General features: G+C 35.6%; 1 protein-coding gene across 5 annotated transcripts in view; it reads right to left on the bottom strand.

The window, feature by feature from the left end:
• Nucleotides 1–26,356, bottom strand: part of Smap1 (small ArfGAP 1) — a 133,874-nt gene that overhangs the window by 1,063 nt on the left and 106,455 nt on the right. For all 5 annotated transcript variants that reach the window (XM_070012179.1, XM_070012180.1, XM_070012182.1 and 2 more), the window contains 4 exons: nt 21,182–21,272; nt 8,856–8,983; nt 4,211–4,382; nt 3,117–3,424 (listed from right to left, as the gene is read on the bottom strand). In XM_070012179.1, coding sequence (XP_069868280.1) covers nt 3,117–3,424; nt 4,211–4,382; nt 8,856–8,983; nt 21,182–21,272 — 699 coding nt within the window. The remainder of the gene's footprint in view (nt 1–3,116; nt 3,425–4,210; nt 4,383–8,855; nt 8,984–21,181; nt 21,273–26,356) is intronic.

Below are 26,356 nucleotides of genomic sequence, written 5' to 3'. Positions count from 1 at the left end.
GTGACAACAAGTATCTCTTTAAGGAAAGCAAGTAACTATTTGCTCTCATCTTTTCTGCCAATTTTTTTTAGCAGTGTTCATAAAGTAATCTCAATTACATTTATTCACTTTCAATATTCAATTTTTTATCTCCAAGGATGAACCACAACTGAAAAAAGGTACCAAAGTAATCTCTGAATTTGCATCTGGTCTATATAGAGTTCACTCTTTCAACTACACTAGAAAATCTGTGCTAAGAAGTGGGAAGATTTTAGAGAGTAACATATGCTAACATTACTATGTAAACTTTATATGATGGATAGAATTGTCTATTAAAATATGAAATGGCTCTGTATTTTCTAAAAATCGAAAGTCATAAAGTATACTTGCATTCAGACAACATAAACAGCTAAAACTAATTTTATGCTATTCTATAAATATTTTTCTTCTAGATTGTAGTCAAGTAAAATTTTAAGTCTCTTAACTCTGTCATTCTCTTACTTTCAAGTAAACAACAGTAGTTCACCTGTAATCCTAGCTAGCATAAGGCTTAGATCTGATGATTCCAGTTCAAAGTCAGCTCAGGCAGGAAAGTCCATGAGACTCCAATTGCCAATTAACCAGCAAAAAGCCAGAAGCAAAGGTATATATTTCAAGTAGTAGAGCGCCAGTCTTAGGCAAAAAAAGCTAAGTAAGAATGCAAAAAAAAAAGTACAGATGTGAAAGACTGTCTTCATTTGCAGTTTTTCTAAGACAATAATATTGACTGCAAATCTAAGTACCTGAAGGGGTATGACAAGTTGTTACTCATGGAAATTTCCACCAACCCATAATTGGCAGTGGATATTGCTGGTGTAAACAGTACCCCTTGGAATAATCTGGACAGCTTTTTTATTTTTGTCCTGGGGCTTGAACTCAGGGCCTGGGCACTGTCTCTCTCTCTCTCTCTCTCTCTCTCTCTCTTTTTTCCTTTCAAGGCTAATGCTCTACCATTTGAGCCACAGAACTACTTCTAGCTTTTTCTGAGTAGTTTATTAGAGATTAAGAGACTCACAGACTGTGCTGCCTGCCTGGGCTGACTTTGAACTGTGATCCTTAGATCTGTCTCCTGAGTAGCTAGGATTATTAGGTATGAGCCACCAGCTTCCAGGTGGAAGACAGTTTTGATCCCTCATAAACTTGTGGTTTCAGAATATGATGCTAGATTTGTGGGCTGTCAGAAAAAAAGGACCCCCAAATTATTAGTGAATGTAGATTGGTATGAGTAGACTAAGTTGGGCAAGTATGAACTACTCAAATTCACTTTAACCAGAACTGGGTTGTACTCAGTATTTGGGCCATGTAAAGCCAACTGTTAACAACATTTGACCCTTAAATGTTGAGATCCTCAGTGGGTAGACACCAGTGTCACACCCATATTTCTGGAAAGCATGATTATAAAAATTAAATTGCAGCATCTACGGGGATGTACAGTGATTACTCTAGAAATCACTCTACACTGTTTCCCTGAATGTTCTCATGATTGGTCCTACTAATTATATGGATGCCAAGACCAACAAGGCATAGAACATCTAACAGAAAAGTGAGTAAGAAAATGAACTTGTGACTAAGAGTCCTTGTCTATGGATCTAAAGAAAAGTGAGAACAGAGCAGTTGACATAGGAAATGTTATCTCTTAGCTTTAAACTAGCTTAGGTAAAAACAGAATTTCATATATGAGGGGATGCTTGAGATAAATATGGACTTGTTGTACACAGCTTATATAGAATTCTTGAGCCAATAGATACTCTTTAATATAAGTCATTATAGGATATATAAAAAGGAAATACAATTTTGAAGAGGTTTGTTCCTCAATATGGGATCTGAATTCAGTACATGGAAATTACTAGGAAGGTGCATTCTATCATTTGAGCCATGCCATATCCTTTTCTGCTTTATTTTTTTTCTGCTAGGGCTTTCTTGGGTTTTCACCTTGGCAGGCATAGATTTTTATTGGATAAGACGTAGTCTCTCGAACCTTGATCCTCTTCAACTTCACCACTCAAGTAGCTAGAATTACAATTATTAGTCACTCTTTCTGTTTTTAATGGATATGGTGTGTGTGTGTGTGTGTGTGCGCGCGCGCGCTCATGCACACCCGTAAGAGGACTTGAACTGAGGGATTTAAGCTCTCACTTGGCTTGGACATGGCTGGTGCTCTATCACTCATGTCACCTCCAGTTCAACATTTTGCTAGTTAATTAGAGATGAAGTCTTATAGACTTTTCAGCCCAAGCTGGCTTCAAAAAATGATTCTCAGATCTCAGCTTCCAGAAGTTACAGGAGTGAGCCACCAGTGCCCAGTTTAAAGAGGATTTTGTTTTGTGCTGATCCTGGGTCTTGAACTCAGGGCCTGATGCTATTCCAGAGATTTTTTTTTTGCTGGTGCTCTACCACTTGAACCACAGCTCCCCATCTGGCTTTTTGGTAGTTAACTGGAGATAAGAATCTCACAGTTTCTTGCTTGGGCTAGCTTTATACCTCGATCCACAGATCTTAGCCTCCTGAGTAGCTACGATTATGAAGCTCCCAGCACCCAGCAGCTTAAATAATTTTTGAACAAAGAGTTTACAAATACATGGACATTAAGTATATAACATGGAAGATAGTCTTGACTCCCCATAGCATTGTACTTTGACAATGAATATAGGCTGGGCATTTTCTGATTTATAAATTTCCAAATTAAGTACATAAATATTATTAACAAAGATAGATTTGGACTACATGGACTACAAAATGCCCTACCAGAAAGCTGGGTAAAGCTTGATGCTACCTTCCTGTGGCAGACCAGGGTATCTCTCATGATGCCCAAGATAACTTCTATTATTAATAAGTTAAATATGTTCATCTTTACAGTTTGGTAGTCTAAAATGGAAAAAAAAAAAGCCTAACATTTATTTATAGAATACACTAAAAGGACACAGACAAATCATTTGTCCATTTCATTAAAAACCTCCTATTGTTGAGACATTTCTGATCTGATACATTATCCCTACTAGATCATTACATTTCAACCAATCAACCAACTAACCAGCCAATCAATAAAACCACTTATATTTTTTTTATTTGGGAGGAGCTGGAAAGTAAATGAGCCCTACCTGTGAGAGGTTCCACTGAGGCTGTTGTGCTTGTGGTAGGCCAAACTTACTCTGGGGTGCACCCATCTGTCCCACTATTCCGCCTTGGGGGCCAATGACATTTTGAGAAAGTGGCATCACACCAGTTTGTGCATTTCCCATAAAACCATTGGGCATGGGCATGCCCACCATCATGCCTGTGTTCTGTCCCATGACATTTCCCATAAGGCCAGAAGCTGCAGGTACAGGTACACCCATTGATGGAAAACCTTGAAATGCAGTTGGTGCTTGTGAGGTAAATGGTATATTTGTGGGTCCCATAAACACACCTGTATTACAAGAAACAAGATTTAAAAAAAGGAATACAGAAATCAGGACTATTACATATAGCTACACTCACCTCTACACACACAAAGGATTGTCATCTTCCTGACCTACAAACTTTCACTGCAGTCTAGTTGCTCTACTGCTGAGAATTTATACTGTGCTGGTAATTTCCAGAAATTAATCAATTATTGATCTGAACATATTTAAGAAGAATATGTAAATCTTAGGCAACAGCCAGACAATGTATCTTCACTGTGAAGACCAAACTTTATGGGGCACAATAGCACAGGCTGTTCTGCTGACTTGCACCATGGAGTTGACTAAAACTATAGTTGGCTTTCTTTATGGAAGTAATTGGATTGTCATATGATTTCAATGGACTAACACTGAATAAATATTCTGCATTTTTCATTAAAATAACAAAGCATTTGTAAGTTTCTGGAATTTATGTGCTAAATCAAACTGTTTATTAAACTATCAAGGAAATATACTGTACAAACAATGTAGAGCAAATTTTACTAATTCTTGAAAGATAATCAATGTTCTTTAAGCTTGTGAAACAATATTTAAGAAGTGGTATGTGAATGAATAAAGTTTTGTGAATCCTGTACCTGCTGCTTTTTAATTCTAACGCTTCATTCATTTCCGTTTTAGTTATATAAACTGCAACAGAAATATGCACTATACCACAGGAAAGTAGAGAATAAATGTAAATGATACTCCAGTCATACAGAATGTACTTCTAATAATGTCACTGCAACTCACTGAAAGGTTTCAAAATTAATTACCAGGAGTGCTTTGCTGTTGAATAGTTCCCGTACCATACAGAGATAAGATGGAATCTTTGGAGAGTTGTTTTTTTGCTACTTCTTCTGCTTTTGTAGTTTGTTCAGTGAACAGATCCAGATCCCCAGATGTCACTGTAGATAAGGAAGCAGTTGCTGGTACAGAGGATGCCCCCTGAGACAAACATCAAAACAAAGCTATTGAATTCTTTATAGTGCACCATAACTGATCTACTACTTAAATCCAGACAGTTATGAAATTAGGCAGGAATTAATTCCAGGAGGCCTCCACAAAAACATCTAGAATAAAATGTTTCTTAATTTGAATTTGCAACTGTAAAGAAGGGAGACAAGTTCTTCCATAATAAAATTATTTAGCAGCTGGGGAGATGCAGTTTGCTCATCTCATCTTGAACAGAAAACAACAGTTTGGTGGATGGTCTTTCAAGACCACCCCTATTGCTTCAAGGAACTTGTATTCCTTGGAATGAATCTCTACAACTACTAGACCACAGGAGGGTTTCACAATGGTTAAATAAAGGTTTTTACCTTTACAAAAACTACATCGTAAGCTTTTTATATATGTAATCTTAAGTCCTTAAAACACCAGAATGTTCCTAGCCCAAAAATGATATAGAGAAACTGTGATCACCTGTATACCGTATCAAACACTCCATGTAGAAGCCAATGAATACTTGTGCACAGATATTTAACATAATGCGGTATTTTCACTAATCTATATCATGCACATATTTAGTACTGAACAGTTCTAACTGAAAAATCTTGCTTTATGATCTCTGTGGTCATTACATATTAATCACATTTAAATGTGTATATGGACTTAATTTAAATATCAATACTAAAGCTGGTTAGGATTCTTCTCAAGTGTTTAATGTTTAATGCCCTGGCTAGAATACCATGGAAAACTGCCCAAACATTCAACTTATAAAGTAATTTAAGCAGAATAATATGAAGAAAATTATGTGAGCCAATGGCTTACATCTGCAATCTTAGCTACTCAGGAAGCTGAGCATGAAGGATGTCTGTTCAAGTTTTGCACAAGTCTATCTCCAATTAGCAAGCAAAAAGCCAGGCTGGAGGTGTGGCTCAAGTAATAGACCTCTGGCCAAGCAAGGAAGAGTTTGCTCTGAATTCAAAACCCCAGTGGGGTACGGCTCTAAGACAGGGTCTTAAAACGCCATCTTAGTTTGCAAAAACTGAAGTGTGTACAAAATATGATGAAATGCCAACTGTAACAATGCCCTTGAATCCAAGTATACCTTAGTTAGTAAAGATTACAGAAGCTGGGGCTGGGAAGGTGGCTCAGTGGTAGAGCGCTTGCCTTGCATGCCCGAAGCTCTGGGTTGGATTCCTCAGCACCACATAAGCAAAAAGAAAAAAGCCAGAAGTGGCGCTGTGGCAAGTGGTAGAGCGTTAGCCTTGAGCTGAAGAGCTGAGGGACAGCGCCCAGGCCCAGAGTTCAAGCCCCACGACCGGACCCCCCCCCCCAAAAAAAAAAGATTACAGAAGCTAACAGCATGGGTCTGAACCAGCCTGAGAGGCCTAGAACCCTAGCCTTAATCAGCGTGCTCTTGGATGTGGCACTTCTCTCATAAAATAGAGATATGCTTGATAATTATGTACAAGTATTTTTAGCTACTCAGAATAAATGTTAAAAAAAACCAACTATATCTTTTCATCATGGTTCTATTTAACACCACGGGGTCTACTTTCCGTGGGTAGTAAGTTATCACAGAAAAACTCAAGAGTAGGGAACTATAATCCTGGTCTCATCATGGAGCAGCCTAATAGTCACATGATCTAAACACGGTGTAAGTGTCTTCTGCTAAAGGTAGGTAATATGGATATCTAACAAGGACAGAGTCTAGAAGTGGCCAACTAAACAACATAAAAGGACTCAAAACATGTTTATTTTTTATGTTTCACTTGCCACCATTACAACCCCAGAATAAAATACTGTTTACCTGTTGCTTTATATTTCAGGAAGCTGCAATGTCTCTAACCAAACACTCACTGGCCTTTTGGGACTCCAAGGCTAAACCAAGGTCAGGCATTTCAGAGCACGTGAGCAAGTCTAAATACTGTCATGTATACCTACATACACATACAACCATCAACAGAACAGGAAAAGGAATTTCTGTATTGCCACAGGGGCTCTGGAATGGTCCATGCTCCCAGTCCTCCAAATACACGTATATTCCTGTCAGCTGAGTATTTCCAGGCTCAGGTAAAGTAGATGGTAAATGCAATCTATAGTCCATGTGGTAAAATCTTTTATTAGAATTTATACATGCTTGGTTGGGGAGTGAGAGAGTGAAAGAATAGGATTCTGAGTAACTCAGAATCTTGTTGTACAAATAAACTAGTTTTAAACTCAATTTCCTATATAATAACCTCCTCTCCCCACAATTAATGATTTGCACAGTACCAGCACAAATATACCCAGGTGTTTATAATCTCTATTCCATTTCAAAGGCATTATTTTGAAAATTTACCTAAATTTTAATCTTTACATTAAATTTAAGTTAAAGGTACCTCTTCATAAAATATTTCATAAGACTCAACACAATTTTGGTCTACAAAAACATTTCAACGTTCCAAGGAATTAGATTTGACTTAAAAAGTCAACCTACTTTATCAATGAGAATACCTGAAGGCCAGCCTTGCTCCCAGACCTCCACCAGGATTCCTGCTCCTGATTCATGGCACTACTGTACTTCGGCTTTAAAGAAATCTTCACTGGTCTACTTGCTGCGCTGATACTGAGCACATATGAACTACAATGAAGACTCAGCAGTTGGGTCTGATCCTCTAACAATTGCAAACAATCCTCAGACCCCAGTGGAATCCAACAGATGTAACTGCCTCACTACAATGCTAGACTGAAATATTTTCTTCATCAGATTTTCAAATAACCTAAACATTTCCTTCCAAAGTCACAAGAGTTGACAGTCCACCCTTCCTACCTTCCTTCCTTTTCTTCCCTCTCTCCCTCCCTCCTCCCCCCCTTCTTCCTCTCCTCTTCTTTTTTTTGTGCCAGTATTGGGACTTGAACTCAGGACCTAAGCATTGTCCCTTTGCCTTTTCACTCTAAACTAGCACTCTATCATTTGAGCCACAGCTTCATTTCTGGCTTTTTGGTGGTTAATTGGAGACAGAAGTCTCAAGGGCTTTACTACTTGGGCTGGTTTCCAACTGGAATTCGCACATCTTAGCCTGTTGAGTACAGGCATTAGCCACCATTGCCCAGTTAGAAAACCCTTATCTCCATCTATTCACAAAGTAAATCATATTACTTGAAACAACAGTTAAAAAAATAAAAAAAAACAATCCCTTGCTCTCCATGTGTGTTGCAATGATGGGGAAAAAGGCAAAGCTACCTTCCTGAAACTCATATTGCTGCATGTAATTCTGATAAAGATCCATTTAAATTAAGAAATGTAATGATTTAGCCGGGTGCTGGTGGTTCACGCCTGTAATCCTAGCTACTCAGGAGGCTGAGATCTGAGGATCGCAGTTCAAAGCCAGCCCGGGCAGGAGAGACCGTGAGACTCCTATCTCCAATAAACCACCAGAAAACCGGAAGTGACGCTGTAGCTCAAGTGGTAGAGCGCTTGCCTTGAGCTGAAGAGCTGAGGGAAAGTGCCCAGGCCCAGAGTTCAAGCCCCATGGCCAAAAAAAAAAAAAAAAAAAAAAAAAAAAAAAGTAATGATTTAAATCTTAGTGGGAAGAACACAATACTATCATAACAAAAATATGTGCAATAACATATTATTTATCTTCTAAGACAGACTTTTTCTTATTAAAACTTTTCCAAACATACAAAACTTCCTTTTCTGTAGGCAAAAAAGTGATTTATCTTTCTATCTTAAAACAAACTGTATGTGCAAAGTTAAAATATGATATATAGAATCTTAATGTACAATTATGAGTAACTTGTATCCTGAAAGTTCATATATTACATCTGAAATTTCATGTAATGTTAATTAGGCAATTCAAAATTTCTTTACCATTAACACTTCTTAAAAACCTTAAGATTAAACTACACACACATATATAACACACACACACACAATAGCAATAAAAAGTTTAACTTAAAATATAACTTACTTTTAAAAAAAAAGACTGGGTGCTAAATTTGCTAGAGATTCTTATTCCCATGAAAACATATATAATTTAGAAACTTCCAAAGTAAATAAATGACCTTACTGACTTTAAGTCAGGTTGAAGTAGCAATTCTAAACTGTTTCCCTAAAGCAAGTGCTAGAGCTTTTAAGAGAACAAAGTTTGGACAAGTGGTAAAATGCTTGAGGCTCTGAGTTCAAAGCTCAATACCACACACAAAAAAGGGGTGAAGGAAGACAGACAATAAAGTTTATGCCTCTATAGTTTCTACAGTTTCGGATGTGCTTCTATAGCAGCCAAAAACAATGTAAATCGATAACAACGACTATATTTAAGTGAAATTTTATATGTAAAATCAAGCTATAGGCTTAGCTTTCCAAGTCAATGACAAGTAGGCTTTGAAGTCACAGATTACTCAGAAACAATTATTTCTAAATTAAACTGCTGAAACTTTTCAAAAAGGAATATGTGGCAGTCATATAAAACCCCATTTATCACCTACCTGAGCTGGGGGCATGACAGTTGCAGGTAAGGGATTAGAAATCATTGGTCCAAAGATGTCCAGATCATCAGTTAGGGCTGGCACTGTGGTCACGTTCCCATTGGTCACTGGAGCCTCAGCAGGGCCATCTGTGAAAATATAGATCCTTGTGTTGATAATGTCTTGAATTACATAAAAACATTATTTTTAAATTATGAGGTTTTAAAACAGAACAACTCAGCCAGGCACTGGTAGCTCACACCTGCAATCCTAGCTACTCAGGAAGCTGAGATCTGAATATCAGTTTAAAGCCCGCCCAGGCAGGAAAGTCCATGAGACTCTTATCTCCCACAAACTACTCAGAAAAAGCCGAATTGGTGCTGTGGATCACATGGTAGAACACTAGCCTTGAGCACAAAGAGGCTCATGGACAACACTCAGATCCTGAGTTCAAGCCCTAGAACCTGGAGTTGGAGAAGGCAGGAACCACCAAAAACAGAACAACTCAAAAATCCTCTATCTATCAGGATATATGCCTATTCCCAAAGAAATGAACTTTCAGTTTTATTTTCTCAGGATATTCTTTATCTGCTAGCTTCTAGAAATAAGCAAACCCCTTTTAACAAATGTTATACTATTTGACATTGTTCTGCATACTGATTTTTGAAATACACTCATTTTTACCTACTCTGGAAATAAAATTTGAAAGTTTAGTATGTCTGACATGTATTTTAGACACAATGAAGAAATATACTGGCTAGAAAAAAAAATCCAAATGGTACTTAAATTGATTCTATAGTAAACACTTAAAAATCTCTGAAAATACAACCTTTAGGATTTTCCAAAACATCTATTTTTCTAATACAGAATTATACAAGATATACACTGACAGTTTCTTTTTCCCTAGTAAAAAATTTAATTTTAATATCTCATTTTGTGTATCTCCTTTTAAAAAGTGTCAAAAAATAAAGAGATTTGCAAGTTGAAAAAGAAGTGGTAGGAATGAACTGAGTTGAGTGGGCTGAATTGTGTGAAATGAGTTGAGTGAATTGAAAATGAGTTGCATGGACTGAGTTGAGCAAAATGAGTAGAGAGACTTGGGTTGAATGAACTGACTTAATGAACTGAGTCGAGCGGACAATTTCCAAGTGCAAGCAAGGTTCCAGGGAGCTTGATAGTCTAATCAGCCTTTTATTTTTAACAACTTTCAAAATCATCTGACCTTTCTTTCAGACCATAACCTTCTCAAATGTAAACCAAAAAAATATTTAACAAGTCTTTCAACATTTAACTGGTACAAAGCCAGAACTCAAATATTTGGCAAATTTTAATGGAAAAGTCTTCTATTTACTGTCTATTTTCACCACAAACCAAAGACAGTCATTGTTTTCTTCTCTTCCTATTGTTTTCCTATTGAAGCTTAAGTGAATTACTAAAAGTTAATCATTAACTCATGAATAAATAGCACATTCGTTTTTATAATCTATATATAGGTGTGTGAAACCCAATAAGGTTAATTTGGAAAATAATAACTACAAGTATTTTTCAAGTTATCTTCAGTGATAGCACATTATCAAAACCATAAAAAGAAACATGTATTTTCACGTGTTATAAATAACAAAGTTAACTCAACTCATTTTATCATTAACTCATGAACAAATAGCACATTCGTTTTTATAATCTATATATAGGTGTGTGAAACCCAATAAGGTTAATTTGGAAAATAATAACTACAAGTATTTTTCAAGTTATCTTCAGTGATAGCACATTATCAAAACCATAAAAAGAAACATGTATTTTCACGTGTTATAAATAACACAGTTAACTCAACTCATTTTATCAACTCAGTCCCCTCAAAATCAGTTCATTCCCACCCCTTCTACTTACACCTTGGAAATCGTTAATTCATTGGCATGAAAATATAATATACAAACAAGACATTAAGAGAATTAAAATGATTTATATATGAAAGTAATTTTTTTATTTCTAATTCTTCCAAGTAACATTCATTTTGAAGCTAGATCTCTTTAAAGAACTTGTTTTCTGTTTTACTCCAAATACTAACCAGAAATAAAGGAATATTTTAAAAGGACAGAGTAGATTTAAATATACAACTGAACATTTTTTCACATTTCAGTAAATAATGTGAATAAGCAGAGTTGGGAATGAGAACAACCTCATCAACTACAAATAGCACATTATATTTTAGCAGACCTACTGTGTTTACTTAGAAGTTAGTTATGCTTAGCAAATACATGAAAGTATTTATATCAGTAACAATCAAAAGCTCAGAAGAATATTGTTTTGTTGTTGTTTTGTGCTAGTCCTAGAGCCTGAATTCAAGGCCTACTATGCACTATCCTCAAGAATATTTTGCAAAAAGCTAACGTTCTGCCACTTAAACCACAGCTCTATTTCCGTCCTTTTGTTGATCAATTGGAGTTAAGAATCTCACAGATGTTTTCTGCCCAGGCTGGCTTCAAATCACAAGCCCCCTAGCTCAGCCTCTGGAATAGCTAGGATTATAGACATGAGCCACCTGCACCCAGCAGCTGTTGCATTATAGTTTAATGTGTACATATAAATGTCCAGTGTTCTTGATCAGTCACCTCTTCATTATTTGGCTTTTGAAATCACATTTTACTACTCTTCACAGCCTTTAGGAGTATAAACATGACTGCTAAAATGCCTACTGTCATGGCCCTAGAGCAAAGCTTGATAAGTTTTTAATACAAAAGTGATGCATGCTCGTAAAAATTTGAAGTTATGCAAAAATGAAGAAACTGGAAATCTCCATCATGGGGATGGTGACTGTTGCAGAACAGATGTATTTAATACCACTGCCTGTGCACTTAGGAATGGTAAATTTTATGCTATCTGTATTTTATCATGAATTTTTACAAATTTTTATATAAAATGATAGACCATGGGGATGGGAAAACTACATCCTATTACTGAATGAACTTATTACAACTTAATCAACTAATGATTAATGGACATTGCAAGTTCTAGATTTTCACTCTGACAAGAACAGAACCATGACCATCTATGTTCCTTAATGTAAATTATACAAAACAACTTATGTCCTTACTCTGAAAATTATTGACTTCTATTTCACTAGCATGTCAAAAACAAGGTCCACTCTCTCACTTTTTAATTGCATTTTAAAACTGGCCTCCTGAACTCTCAAGTTCTTCACATAAAGTTGGCCCTTTTTGTAATCGTGGATAATGTGACAGTCACAATTTCGAACTCATAGTTTAAGTCTACAGGAAACTGAAATCCTTTAGAATCAAACAGAGAATGTATCTACTTAGGGACAGCTATCTTTGTGGCAAAGCTGGCATAATTTTCAACTGATGATGGAATATTTTCTCAGATCCCATTAAACCTGAAGTAAAAAGTTTTTCCTGACAGGCCTAATCAGTATTTTCTTCTAACCAGATATCTTGCCATGAGAACCAAAGACTCCTCTATTCTCATAATAGTACCAGACTTACTCTTTTCTCTATAGTCTTTCCTGCTTATATGACCATAATGATGGGTTCTAGATTTCACTACCATCAATTTTGCTTGTTACTGCAAAAGCCATACCCCTACACAGCATCTAAATTAAAACTTTTCAGCCTAACAAAATTAATAAATACAAGTTCCCAATGGGCTCCAATATTTGTCAATTTTACTGTTTGATTTAACTTACAAAATATATTTCTTTAAAAGGATTGTTTTATTTTAAAGAGAACTTGGTTTTAAGCTTTCAGTATTTCAAAAAGATAAAGAATCATTATCCATTACCATCATTATAAACATCACTTTTATCCTAGATGTTTTAAAGTTTATTTATCATTTTTATTGCATGAAAGATGAGATCCCTTTTTATCTTCAGTTACAGAAACTAGGACAGAAAGAGACTGAAATATTTCAATGTACCTCAGCTAGTTAAGTAGGAAAGCTTGTACTACAATGGAGTCTTCTGACCTGGGGCGCTAGGGCTGTTTTCTTTAAATTATTTTCATCAAAAGCCATGTATTTACAAGTATACCTCACCACAAGAAATAACTTAAAATCTGAAAATTAAAAACCAACTTTTAAATAATTTGTAATTATTTAAATTAAATTTGCAAAGCAAGAATTGAACAGTTTGAAACTTTTTTGAGGCTGCACTCAAACACTTCCTCATCACGTCCATTACTCTGTTGTCCCCCCTGTACCAAGCCCAATATCTTACCAATTTATGGGGAGGAATACAGATAGAGGTGGGCTGAGCGCAAAGATGGGATACAATATATACTGAGCTACTGAAGAGTACTTCAAACCCATTGGCAAAAGAATGAATTCATCTGATCAAGGGCCCAGTAATAGCACATTCTTTCCTGACTGAAAAAAAACAAACAAACAAACTCAATAGAGCACAAAAGCACCTGGACACCAAAATACTAGCTACAGTTCTCAGAAAGTTAGTTTAAATTAGAAAGGCCAGGTGCCAGTGGCTCATACCTGTAATCCTAGCTACTAAGGAGACTGAGATCTGAGGATCACAGTTCAATGCCAGCCTGGGAAGGAAAGTCCATGAGTCTCTTATCTCCAATAAACTACCACAAAACCAGAAGTGGTGCTCAAGTGGTAGAGAACTAGCCTGGAGCTGAAGACCAGGCCCAGAGTTAAAGCCCCATGACAGACAAAAAAAAAAAAAAAAATGAACAGGGCTTGTACAAATGAAGTGGTTTAAACAGTGCATATCACCATAATTTAACATTTTTATTTGTAATGGCTTAGGTTATGCCTTGCTTATGCGCACACATACACACACACGGAAACACACACACACGGGGACACACACACACACACACACACACACACACACACACACACACACACACACGGACACACACACACACACGGACACACACACGGACACAAACCCGGACAAACAAAACTTCTTTTAACCATAAGTGCATTCTATGAGATAATGAGAATATCTGTGCATACAAGTAATGGAATTCACCACAGACATGCACTTTGTTCAGTTAAAGAACAGTTGTAAGAAGTCAGTAGCAAGAGAAGGCTCCCTTTCATCAGTATGGAGAAACAGTAGTGAGAGTGGGAGTAGTGACAGTGGGAGATTAGAGTAGAAGAAAAGTCTTAAGGCAATTGGAAGAAGTTTATTGTAAAGAAGCACCAAAGACTCCTTGAAAAGGAATGAGAAAACAGGAGAAATTTTAATAATGCAGTAAAATGAAGAAATGATTTTGATCTTAAGGGCATGATATCAAACCTACAATTAGTAGCTAGTGGGTAATATTTCAGATTAGTGTTTTCTATTGTGAAGTGATAGATGAATGCTTATTTTAAACTGTCCACATAACAGAAATTGACAAGAAAGGCTAAAATGTTTTAAGCTATAGGAATGTTTTTAAATCAATGTTAGATCTTACACAAACATTAAGGTGTGACCAGCACATGTTTATTAATGCATTTTGCATCATTATGAGAACATTTCAACTAAGACAAAGTCTTGATGCCAATCACTATCACTTAGAAGTCCTTACTACAATGAGTGAGGCTGCCAATTCTGTTAACTGTCTATACCAGAAACCCACCTCACAACAATAATCCAAATAAGGACAAGGTCAAAAGTATTTAAAATGCTACTTAGTTTCTTATTCTAGGCCTGTGGTGGAATTTATAAATGAAAACAATATACTTTATATTTCAATAAGAGTGGGGAATGGGAGGGAAGAAGGTAGGGATCATGCTCAGCCCAAGCTCCCTTTCTGAGGCATGTTTACAATGAGCTGCATCATATCTACTTCAAACCAGATCTCCCACACACCTCTGGTTTACAGTTAGTAAATGATGGGTAACTAATTTCTTCCTATTTAACCCTAAGATTTCAGGCAAGCATTTGTGTGTGTGTGTGTGTGAACTGGTAAATATTTTAAACTGTCCATAACAGAAAATGACAAGAAAGATAAAAATGTAGGTAGCCCAGTGACTCTACCTCCCATATGTTCCTCTAGTCCAGGGACTACAAAGTGTCAGCCTTCCTATGTGCTTTTTCCACTTTTAATGGTATCTGAATGTATTCAGCATGGACAAACCCTGGTATGTTACAAGGCTCTTTACTTACTACCAGCAATATACTTATATTTATATTTATAATCAGAGTCTTGTCCAGCTTTTTCTGTCCCTGACTGGCATAAAGCAAATGCTTCATTACATGACAATCTGAAATACTTTCTAAACATAGATGTCTTGGCTACAGTGGTTACAGTGGCCAAAAGCAAAAGTTAGGTAATCCTAATTTTGTTGGGATGAAAAGGGAAATAGTGACCAGTATTTTTGAAGAGGTTAAATTTTCTTTTAGTTCCCATCTAGTACTGAGCCTTCCTTCTTCAAAATGTCTTGCCCTGATCAGAATTATTACCTTTTTATCATGCTTTCAGTTACACAATGTATAAGTAAAATTTACAATATATGCCATGTCTAGATGTAACACTACCTTTATAAAATTAACTTTTGCACACATAATTAATGTTGCATTACAGTTATTTGATGGACTTAATCTCTATTCCCTTGAGAGATCATTAAAGTATAAGTAAATAGTGGGTAAAGATTTCCTGCTTTGGTGTTTAGGACCACATTTTCCCTTGTCCCCATAATTATTGTCTTTGGATCTATCTGTGATTTGAGGGAAATGTGGGTGCTCCATTATTTGGTGAGTAGATATTTAGAACTGTAATATCCTCCTGAAGGAGAGATCCCTTAATCACTATGTAATGATCTTCTTTATCTCTTCCCATTTAATTTAATTTGAAGTCTATTTTATCTGATACTAAGATTGCAACTCCTGCCTGTTTATGGGGGCCATTTGCTTGGTAGATTTTATCCCAGCCTTTCACCTTCAGAATATATTTGTTTTTGTGGGTAATATATCTCTCTTGAAGACAGCAGATAGAAAGATCTTGCTTTTCAATCCAACTAGACAATCTACGTCTCTTATTTGGAGAGTTAAGTCCATTAATATTAGAGTTAGGACTGAGGTGTTTGTTCCTGCCTTTTTATCCTTTTTTTTTTGGGGGGGGGAGGAGCTGTGCCTTGGCTGTTCATGATGTTTGTGGGCCATTTCACTGTCAATACCCTGTTCTTTTTGGTTTTCTATATGTAGAATGTCTTTGAGGATTTTTGGCAAAGCTGGTTTGGTAGCGATATATTGTTTCAGTTTTTCCTTGCTGTGGAAGGTTTTTATTTGTCCTTCCGCTATGAATGAGAGCTTAGTTGGGTATAAATTATTCTTGGTTGGTAGTTATTTGTCTTTAGGCATGGTATCCTTGCTTTCATGGTCTCTGCTGAGAAGTCTGAGGTTTTTCTGATAGGCTTACCTGTATAGGTGATTGTTCTGTTTTCCCTGGCAGCTTTAAGAATTCTTTCCTTAGTTTCAATCCATCCTGTACAGACTGTATGTGGTGATGGGATGTCCTATTCTGGCCTGGTCTATTTGGGGTCCTAAAAGCTTCTTGTATCTGGATGGGTCTGAGCTTTTGCATATTTGGGAAGTTCTTTGCTAGGATTCTGCTGAATATATTTCCTAATGTGTTGGCTTCCCTTTCCAGGCCCTCCTCTACATCTATTAGTCTCATATTAGGCTTTCTGATTACATCTTGTAGCTCCTGCAGTGATCTGTCATGCTTCTTGGTTTTGTTATGAATATCTGTGTGTTCTTTCTCTATGGAGTCTAAACTACCTTCTGCCTCAGAGATTCTGTCTTCTGCTTCCTCTATTCTGCTTTCAAGACTTTTTACTTTGCTATTTATCTCCCTTCCTTCTTGCTGGTCTTTTTTTTTTTTTGGTTGGTTGTGACGCTTGAACTCTGGGCCTGGGCGCTGTCCCTCAGCTCTTCAGCTCAAGGCGAGTGCTCTACCACTTGAGCCACAGTGCCACTTCTGGTTTTCTGAGTGGTTTATTGGAGATAAGAATCTCATGGAGTTTCCCACCTGGGCTGGCTTTGAACCATGATCCTCAGATCTCAGCTTCCTGAGTAGCTAGGATTACAGGCGTGAGCCACTGACACCCAGCTTGTTGGTCTTTCTTAATGGTGTCCAGCTCTTATTGAGGTTTTAAGTCTTGAATAGATTGCCTTAACATGGAGTTGGTTTTCGGATTTGTTTTTCCACTCCTTTATCTGGGTTTCTATCTTTTCATTGGACTCTTTCTCCTTCTGTTGGGAGTTCCTTTATCTTTTTATTTGTGGAGGCCATGAAGTATCTTTTTATTTGTGGAGGCCATGAACTTGTCTATTAGTTTCTGGTTGGCTCATCAAGTTCAGTTATAGCCTTATGCAGGGTGATCAATTTTTCACTCAGATTTACCAGCCATGCTTTTAAAGTATCTTGAGCATTATTCTCTAGGTCATTCTGGGACTGCTCTATAGCTTATTTATGTGGAGTTAGAGTTGGGGCTAGTTGATTGGACATGTTTCTTGTGTTTTTATGGTTAGTTCTACCCATTTGGTGACAAGAGCCACTCCAATACAATAATAGGATGGTGTTTTAGGGCAGGAGCCAACCTGGTGCCGTGTAGATGTATAGAACTTAGGATTTCAAAATTATGGGTAGGTGTTCCCCTATTTAGCAGGTGTTCCCCTATTTAGCTCTCTTTTTCTTTGCTTAGAGAAGAATGTTGTGGTTCCAGGGTAGGATTACATATAGTTGTAACTTTCTGGGGTTTTTTTTGTTTTTGTTGTTTAATGAGGTCTTAATAGAACACAGTATGCTCATTCATTGTATACTGTCTATGGCCAAGTAGTTATTGGAGACTCTGTATGCCCATAAAGCCTAAAATATGTTCTTTTTATTTATCTATAGAAAGTTTGCCAATTCTTGTTCTAAACAGAGGCTGCTCTGTCAACATGGGTTCTGAAGTGTAGATGACATATGGCAGAGCAATACCTAATTTGTGATGAACATAGCATGTAATGCTATATTTTAAATATGTTTGTTACCATAGCATAAGCTAGAACACTCTAACTTATACAGAAATTTTAACCTAACTTCTTACATAGTAAGTATCATCAAATACTCCTACTTTACCACTAACTCCTTTGTGGTCACTTTTCTAGAGTACTTTAGGGTATAGCTTGAATCTCCTCTGGTTAGCCTATGTTCATTCTCTTAGTTGAGAACTTCAAGCAACATTCACAGGCTGATGACTTCCTCAAGTGGACTTCTCCTAAATTTATAATCCACGTAACTGCATAATTAAGACCTCAGTTTACCTGGGTGCCAGTAGCTCATGCCTATAATCATACTCTGGAGGCTCAGATTTGAGGACAGCAGTTCAAAGCCAGCCCAGGCAGCAAAGTCTGTGAGACTCTTATCTTCAATAAATTACAACAACAAAAGCCAAAAGTGTAGCTGTGACTCAACTGAAAGAGCAGTAGCCTTGTGCAAAATATGCTCAGGGACAGCGCCCAGGCACTGAATTCAAAGCTCCAAGACCAGTATCAAAGTAAACAGCAATCCTATCTTACTGATTTTGCTGAAAGCTAACACACTTATTGCCCTTTCCTCTTTAATTCTCCTTTTGTTCTCTCATTTTACACAGGTAATTGGTTAGCAAATCCTACTTGATTTATCCAATAGGTATATCTCCAACATATACTCAAAATCTAATTAATATGGCTTATAACCTCCAATTACTAAGCCATTGTCATCTCTCATCTATATTATTGCAATAGTTTATTTTTTTGTTTTTATTTTTTTGTACCAGTATTTGGGCCTGAACACAGGACCATGCACTCTTAGCTTTTATACTCAAGGTTTTTGATTTACCACATGAGTCACACCTCCACTTATAGCTCTTTCTGGTTACTGAAAATAAGAGTCTCATGAACTTTTCTGCCTGGGCTGGCTTTGAACGTTGATCCTCAGATCTCAGGCTCCTGAGTAGCTAGGCTTACAGGAGTGAACCACCAGATTCCCTTCGTCAAAAACTCTTTTTGTTTCTAGCCTTGCCTTTCTATACTCTTATTTATTCTCAGCCAAGAATTCAAGGTAATTTCTTAAATATGAAAAAGTTTATTTTATCTTCGCTATGTCTCCAATTGCTGAGTCCAATGATTTCTCAATCTCCATTCTGCTTTATCAGTCAGAAACATTTCAGACAACTATTTTATGTTTTTCCAAGTCATTCAAATTAAAAGCTAAAATTTGTTCAAAATCATCTTGATTCCTCACTTCTCTACCTGTCATTATTTGCCCAGAACATTACAATTAACTATTCTGTTGTTGCTGCACAAGCAGGCTGCCACTGGAGACCTTTTACATTTGTTATTCTCACTTCCTGGCATGCTCTTGCCTGCAAATCTAGATATGTATACCTTTATCAGATTTGCTCCAATGATACCTACATGTGGTATCACTATCTACCTTAATAAAATTACAACTACTCTCCTTTTAACTGTCACTCGCCCTAATAACATTTTACTTAACTATTATCTCATCAAACAGAAAGGAAGTTCCCAGAAGGCAAAGATTATTACTGTCTTTCTTTTAGAACTATCTCTCTAGTTCCTACAATGGTGCCAGGATACATACTTAATATTAACCACATTATCATCTAGATCTTACATTTTAAAATTATAAATGTATATATACCATATAAAATAAATGATATATTTATATATGTATATATTTTATTTACATTTATATATAATATATAAAATAAATTTTTAAATTTAAATTACATATAAGAATAAAATATAAAAGTTATAAATAATGAAACAGACATTCAGAATGGCAAAGAAATGCTGTAGTAAAGAAAAAGAAAAATATATTTCCTCACTTCAGTAGTAACACTTTTTCTTTTTTCTTTCATAGCAAAGAAAATAAAATACCAAAGTTCTGAGGACAGAATTCAACATAATTATATTCAGAGCTCCTGGATTGAAGCCTTATTTTCAAAATTAGAGTTGTTTTTTGTATTTCTAATATACTATTTTTAACCACCAGAAGAATTTTACCTCCAGGGATTACATCTTTAATGGCATGAAAACTTACTAAGAAATGAATAAAACATTCAAATGTAATTTTTAACACAAAACCAATTTACTCAATAGGAAGACCAGTTTTTTTTGAAAAGCAGTGTATCATGTTCAAATTTATCCTTCAATCAACTGACTTTCATTATCTTCTTTTGGTTCTCAATATTTCTAAAATTTATAAATGTTAAAATGTTCATTATAACTCCAAGACTCAGATATTACTAAAAATAACTATTACAAGCCAATTCTTTTACAAGGAAGAAAAAGTAAAATATTAAAAGGAGCAGATAAGATATTGGCTAAAGAATCTTGTCTCCAGTTTTTGCTTTTGCTGAAATGGCTGAGGTGAGTTCTTTTTTTTTTTCTTTTTCTTTCTTTTCTTTTTTTTTGGTCAGGCGTGGGGCTTGAACTCTGGGTTTGGGCGCTGTCCCTGTGCTCTTCAGCTCAAGGTGAGCAGTAGCTTGAGCCACAGCGCCACTTCTGGTTTTCTACTGGTTTATTGGAGACTTTCTTGCCTGGGCTGGCTTTGAACTGTAATCCTTAGATCTTAGCCTCCTGAGTAACTAGGATTATAGGCGTGAGCCACTGACATCCAGCTCTAAGGTGAGTTCTTAGATGTTTGCTTTCTATTTTGAATGAATTATCTATGTGTAAATCCTTCAAAAGGCTTTGTGTGACTGAATATTCTAACCTTTTCATCGTACTAAAGCATTAAAAATGTAGTCATACTCTAAATTTAAAAAAGGAGCTTACAGTTTTCGAAGACAGACACAGTACATGCACTTCTTAAATAAAAGCCTGTTTACTTACCATGGAAAAAACATGTATCTGCTAGTCATGAGAAGAAACAGGACATTAAATTAAAATGAGCACTTTTTACTATGATGAAGAATAAGATGTGAATTAGCCACTATGTGATCTGTCTATCAAATACAGTTTAAATGAACAAAGTAAATTTAAATTTACACCTACAATTATTTTGAAAAACTGAGTGGGAATGGAAAAAAGAACCCACTATTTATTTTGAACTGTTACATCCACCAAGCCCTTTGAAAATAACTTGGATATTTCCCCCCAAGGACCCCGTTTCTTGTATTTCAGTGAAGAAAGTACTGACAGACACTGGCTTTCTTATTAAAGGTTTCTGTTTTGTGATAAATCTGCAAAATAACCATACTATATTAAAATGTACTTAATATGCATCTTTTAGTTTAAAGTCATCTTTTAAGCTAAAGCCACAATAGTCACTCTTCAAGAAAAGGTTTTGTTTTGTAACCAATGATGGTTTTCATTTATTATTACTTACCAAGTCCTAAAAGATCAACAGTGGGCTCTGCAGCCTTCTTAGGGCTGGTGCTTTTTCTAGTCTCCAGTTGTTGATCTTCTTTCTTTTGTAGCTTTAAAATAAATAATAAAATTTGTTAATTTTTCTTAAATAAAATCAAACAAATCTTTAAAGCCACTTGGATAGTTAATATAAGGAATTATGTGAAACAGTATAATGAAGCACAGAGCAATTTTTAAAAATAAAGAATAAGTAAACAATGGTCTTTGAACACAGAATGGCAATCTTACACATTTTAGAACTCAAAATAGTAAATATACAATCTTAACCCCTAGTATAATTGTTCATAGCCATTATACTCTTTGTGTGAATTATTTTGAAGAAATGAATTTCATATTACTTCCTTGCTACTACTAATATACTTCTATTAGCCAAGGCTGGGGTTGGCCTTTGAGTCCCATCATCCACATTATCAGTGCATGAGATGCAACTGCACCAAAAAAAGCCCAATGAATTGTTTTACAACTCCTGATTCTTCATAGCTAATTATTTTTCTCTGTGTGTGTGTGTGTGTGTGTGTGTGTGTGTGTGTGTGTGTGTGTGTGTGTGTGTGTGTGTGTGTGTGTGTGTGTGTGTGTGTGTGTGTAGGTGTATACACACACATGTGCCTTGATTCAGGGATTGAGCACTGTCCCTGAGCTTTTTTTTTTTTTGCTTAAGAATAGTGCTCTACCACTTGAACACTTCCAGCTCTGTGGTGGTTAATTGAAGATACAGAGTTATGGACTTTTCCTGCTCAAGCTGCTCTTTGAAACATACTCCTCAGATTTCAGCTTTCTCAGTTGTTAGGATTACAGGTATAAACTACAGCTCTTAATTATTGTTTTAATGTAATATTTGACTATTTCTCAGAAGCTGAAATTAGATACACATTCAAAAGTCTTTTCCTCACACATACAAAAACAATGTTGCATAGGACATGATGAAAAGACCTTTAGCTCTCAATTTGAAAGCCTATCTCTCTAGGAAAATAAAACATTCATTTATTTACTTATTGCAAACTATTCCTACAAGATCATTTTCTACCATCAGTATTTAAAGAATTTATATTATATATACTTGTTATAGGTTCACTTTTTATTACTACTTATACAGATATCTAACTTCTATGTTATACATCTTCTAACTTCTATCTGCTTCACTTGTTTTCTAGTTACTGTCTCCCTCAGATAATTTTCTACTCAACATATGTCTGCAGACAGAGCCTCAGACATGCAAAATACTGCTGTACCATGGAATACTGCTGTAGCTTCAGTTCCTGAAATTATTTTGAATTCTTTTCCCCAAGCAAGTTTTGAGTTTTAACCAATACTGGAGGTTTAAAAGTTCAGAAGGACAAAGGTCACGTTTTCTCCCATATGTGTATGCTACCCCAATATACAAATACATATATATATATAGATAGATATATACATATATGGTCCTGAATGCACATATGTACATACGATTCTGAATACATACACATAGACACAAAAAATGTATATGTATGTATGTTTTTAAATTATGGAAATGTTTACAAGGATTAGAAGGGGGACATACAAATAGAATGATAACAAAGTAAGCAACTCTTTTCTACTGGTTATATTGGTAGAACTTTCTCCTAACCTTCCTTCTTTCCTCCACTCATTTCATTGGATAGTCTACATTACCATAAACATTCAAACAAACTAGTGAATCTAGGGATCAGATGGAAACACCTATAAATTTAAAATATTCCAGTACCAAGGTTTTCATTGGTCATACCACTACCTACCATACTGCTTGAGCATGTTTTATGCTTAATAGGTACTTTAGGAAACTTTAAAATTGTAAATAAACACAATCTTATTCACTCTATCAATTAAATGAGGCTCAGCTAAGTAGGAACAGACTAACTAAAACTTTCATTTTTCCTGTTACCCAAATTTAGAATTCTTACTTTGGTAAAATATTGAATCTTCAGAAGAAGTATCAAATATAATCCAAACCTAACTGAATTCCTCCTTAGTCATTTCAGGCTAAAATAACATTTCAAAACAATTCCAATTAAAATGATTCTTTTACCACCAAATTATCATTACCTCTTTAAATACTGCTCAGTATAAAACTATCCATCATTGCTTAAAAAGGGGAGGAAAAACAAAAATCAAATAATGTAAATAATCTCCAATAACTAGACTCTCACTCCCAGAATCAGAACTATAAAAATCCTTCTCAGATACCCAACACATCTACTTGTGTCCTAAGAGAATTTCTTCCTTTTCCTTGGATATCAATTATATATAGTTTAAGCAGATTCTTCCCAGCCATTTTCAAATGAAACTGTATAAAGAACCTAAATATAGCAGTGTTAGGGCAAAGAGAAACTTTAACAAGAAGATAATAGCCTAGTTTATCAAAAGTACACACCCAGTAGCTGGTTTGAGCATCCACTTTATAGACTCTAACTAGAAAATTTTGCATGTTAAAAAAAGAAAAGAGCTGGGCACCGATGTCTCAGGCCTATAACCCTAGCTGATACTCAGGAGGCTGAGATCCCAGGATCGTAGTTCAAAGCCAGACTGGGCAGAAAAGTCTGTGAGACTGTGATCTCCTATAAACTACTCAGAAAATGTTGCATGTGGTGCTGTGGCTCAACTGGTAGAATGCTAGCCTTGAGCACAAAGAGGCTTGGGACTGTGCCCAGGCCCAAAGACTGGGGGCAGGCGAGGGTGGGGAAGGGGAGGGAGGGAGGGAAGGAAGGAAGGGGAGGAAGGAAAGGAAGGGAGGGAAAGAAAGGAAGGGAAAAGAAAGAGAACATAAAGGTAGGCATGTAGTATTTGCACATTTGTACTCACATGTAAGCATAAATCTGGACCATAATGTAATTGTTATTTACTACTGAAGTGGTTAAAAACCACTTCTCTGAAGACAGGTGGCCTGTGCTCCTACAATGGGTCAGATTATGAGTGAATAATAATGGCTATGTCATATGGCTATGACATTACCTTACTACTCCAAGTAGAGCTGGCTATTCTAGAAGGATTTCACTAATTCAGTTAAATTGTATTTAAGTTTGATATATGACAGGGTTGAATACCATAAAATCTATGGCGTATCCCTCCAACCATAAATATTGCTGAGGTAGTCATTTGAACTCACTGATGTGTGGCAAAGTTAAAATTTGAGATTTCTCTTCAAAGTCTCCTTACTAACACAATTTCTATCTTCTTACATTACTAAGAAGTGGGAAAAGTTCAGGTTGAACTCTGATGACACTCACTACTCATAAATGTAAACATAAGAAATTAACATCTTTATTTTGGGATGCTCAAGGACAGAAATACCAAACACCGAACTATATAAGCCATCATCCTAAGATTCTAGTCAGAATACTTAATCTCCTAGAGCTAAATACTCATAAAAAATTCATTTATGAATTTTCTTGAATGATTTTCCCCCAAACTGAAAATTAATTCTAATTTATAATTCATTTTAAACATCTGTGTAAAAATGGCAGGGTGAAAGCATTTCTTTTCCTGTCCTTAGGATGAATAATAGCATCTAAAAGTAATAAATTCAGAAGATAAGCAAAATTTTATCTTTTATACTGTCATTATGTGAGTTCAAAAACCTCTCAAAAAAGTACAATTCTCCAGCACAAAGATACAAACTATTTTTTAAATTTTGAAAACAATTTTATTTCATTATGTTATACATTTAAGTTCAAGCATAAATTGAGCAGAAAAGCCTATTTCAAAAAAAGTGCTATTTCCAGCACATTGTATTTGTTCACTGCTAGAGCTGCATTACTGCCCTATTATAAAGGCTAACGAGAGGTTTTATTTATTTATTTAAGAAGGTAATTGTGAATGATCTTACCCACTGAGGTAAGAGATAGTACTCGTGATAAATTTCCATTCTTTGCTACATTGTATAAATTTAGCATTTCAAAAATCAAACATTCCCTATAATTATCCAGAGATGAACTATTTTCTGATTGTCACTAATTACAATAGCTACACCAACAATTTCTATTTATGAGGGAAGCAGAAGTACTTTGTTTACCTTGAAAACCTAAATCAAGGCCACTCCAAAGTGTACTTTGTAGAGCATAGCAAATGGTTCTCCCTTCTCATTTAAAATACACAGTATCAATGTTCATATTCAGAGAATAAGTAAAAACAAATCACTACAGCATAAATAATTAAACACTTTGGGTAACAAACCCATGTGTAATACGCTCTTTCTTCCTGAAAAAAATCTTTTTAAAATTAAAAAAGTCTTCAAAAAGATTATTTCCTTCAGAACAAAATGTCTGATTTCCTCAATAAAAAAGTAATTTTCTTTAAATATTTTCTATTAATTTGTATCTTTTATTTTGCAGAACATCAACTTTGCCGTGTGCTGCAATGAATAAGATAATCTAACTTTTGAAGATTTAAAAATGGAAATGCTTTTATCTTGTAATTATAAGTATTGACTGTTAAGTGTAATAATAGTAAATCAATACTTTGAAAATCACCTAACTACCCTGTTGATACTTTACAGTCAACTCAGATATAAGCATGTTAGTTTATGAATTCAATGCATCTCAACGCCATCCCTTTCACTATGCTCCCCAATTCCTAACCCTACCCATCCCCTCAATTTTCCTAGTTTCATCTTTACATACATACATTGAAGTTTATGAGGGCATTCTCCCACCTTTCCTCTCTTCATTCATCATCCCTCATCCCCTGACCTTACTTGCTCAACATTTCAAGTACAAGCTTCCTGGTATTCATTTTGTTAAACTGCAAGTTAGTTGCTCAAACGAAGTACACCACTGGAATTCTCCCATGCATATACTACACTTTAATTAATACATTTGTGTACACATGCATATAAACCTGTATGTTTATATATATACATATATATTTATAAATTAGAACTTTCGTATATGAGAGAAAACACGTGTCCTTTGTCTCTCTGGGCCTGACCTACTTCACATAACATAATTTTTCCAGGTCCATCATTTCCTTGTAAATAACGTAATATCATTCTTTCTGATGGGATGAATAAAAATCTATGGTATATAGATAATACAGATCCCTATTAAGTCACATTATATCTATAATAGATATCTATTAAATCTTTATATAAAAAGAGATTATATGGGGGCTGGGAAGGTGGCTC

The sequence above is a fragment of the Dipodomys merriami genome, unplaced genomic scaffold, assembly GCF_024711535.1.
Source record: "Dipodomys merriami isolate MVZ:Mamm:240054 unplaced genomic scaffold, mDipMer1.0.p SCAF_89, whole genome shotgun sequence".
Classification (NCBI taxonomy): Eukaryota; Metazoa; Chordata; class Mammalia; order Rodentia; family Heteromyidae; genus Dipodomys; species Dipodomys merriami.
Note: the sequence above shows the minus strand (reverse complement) of the source record. Positions and strands in the feature narration are given on the sequence as shown.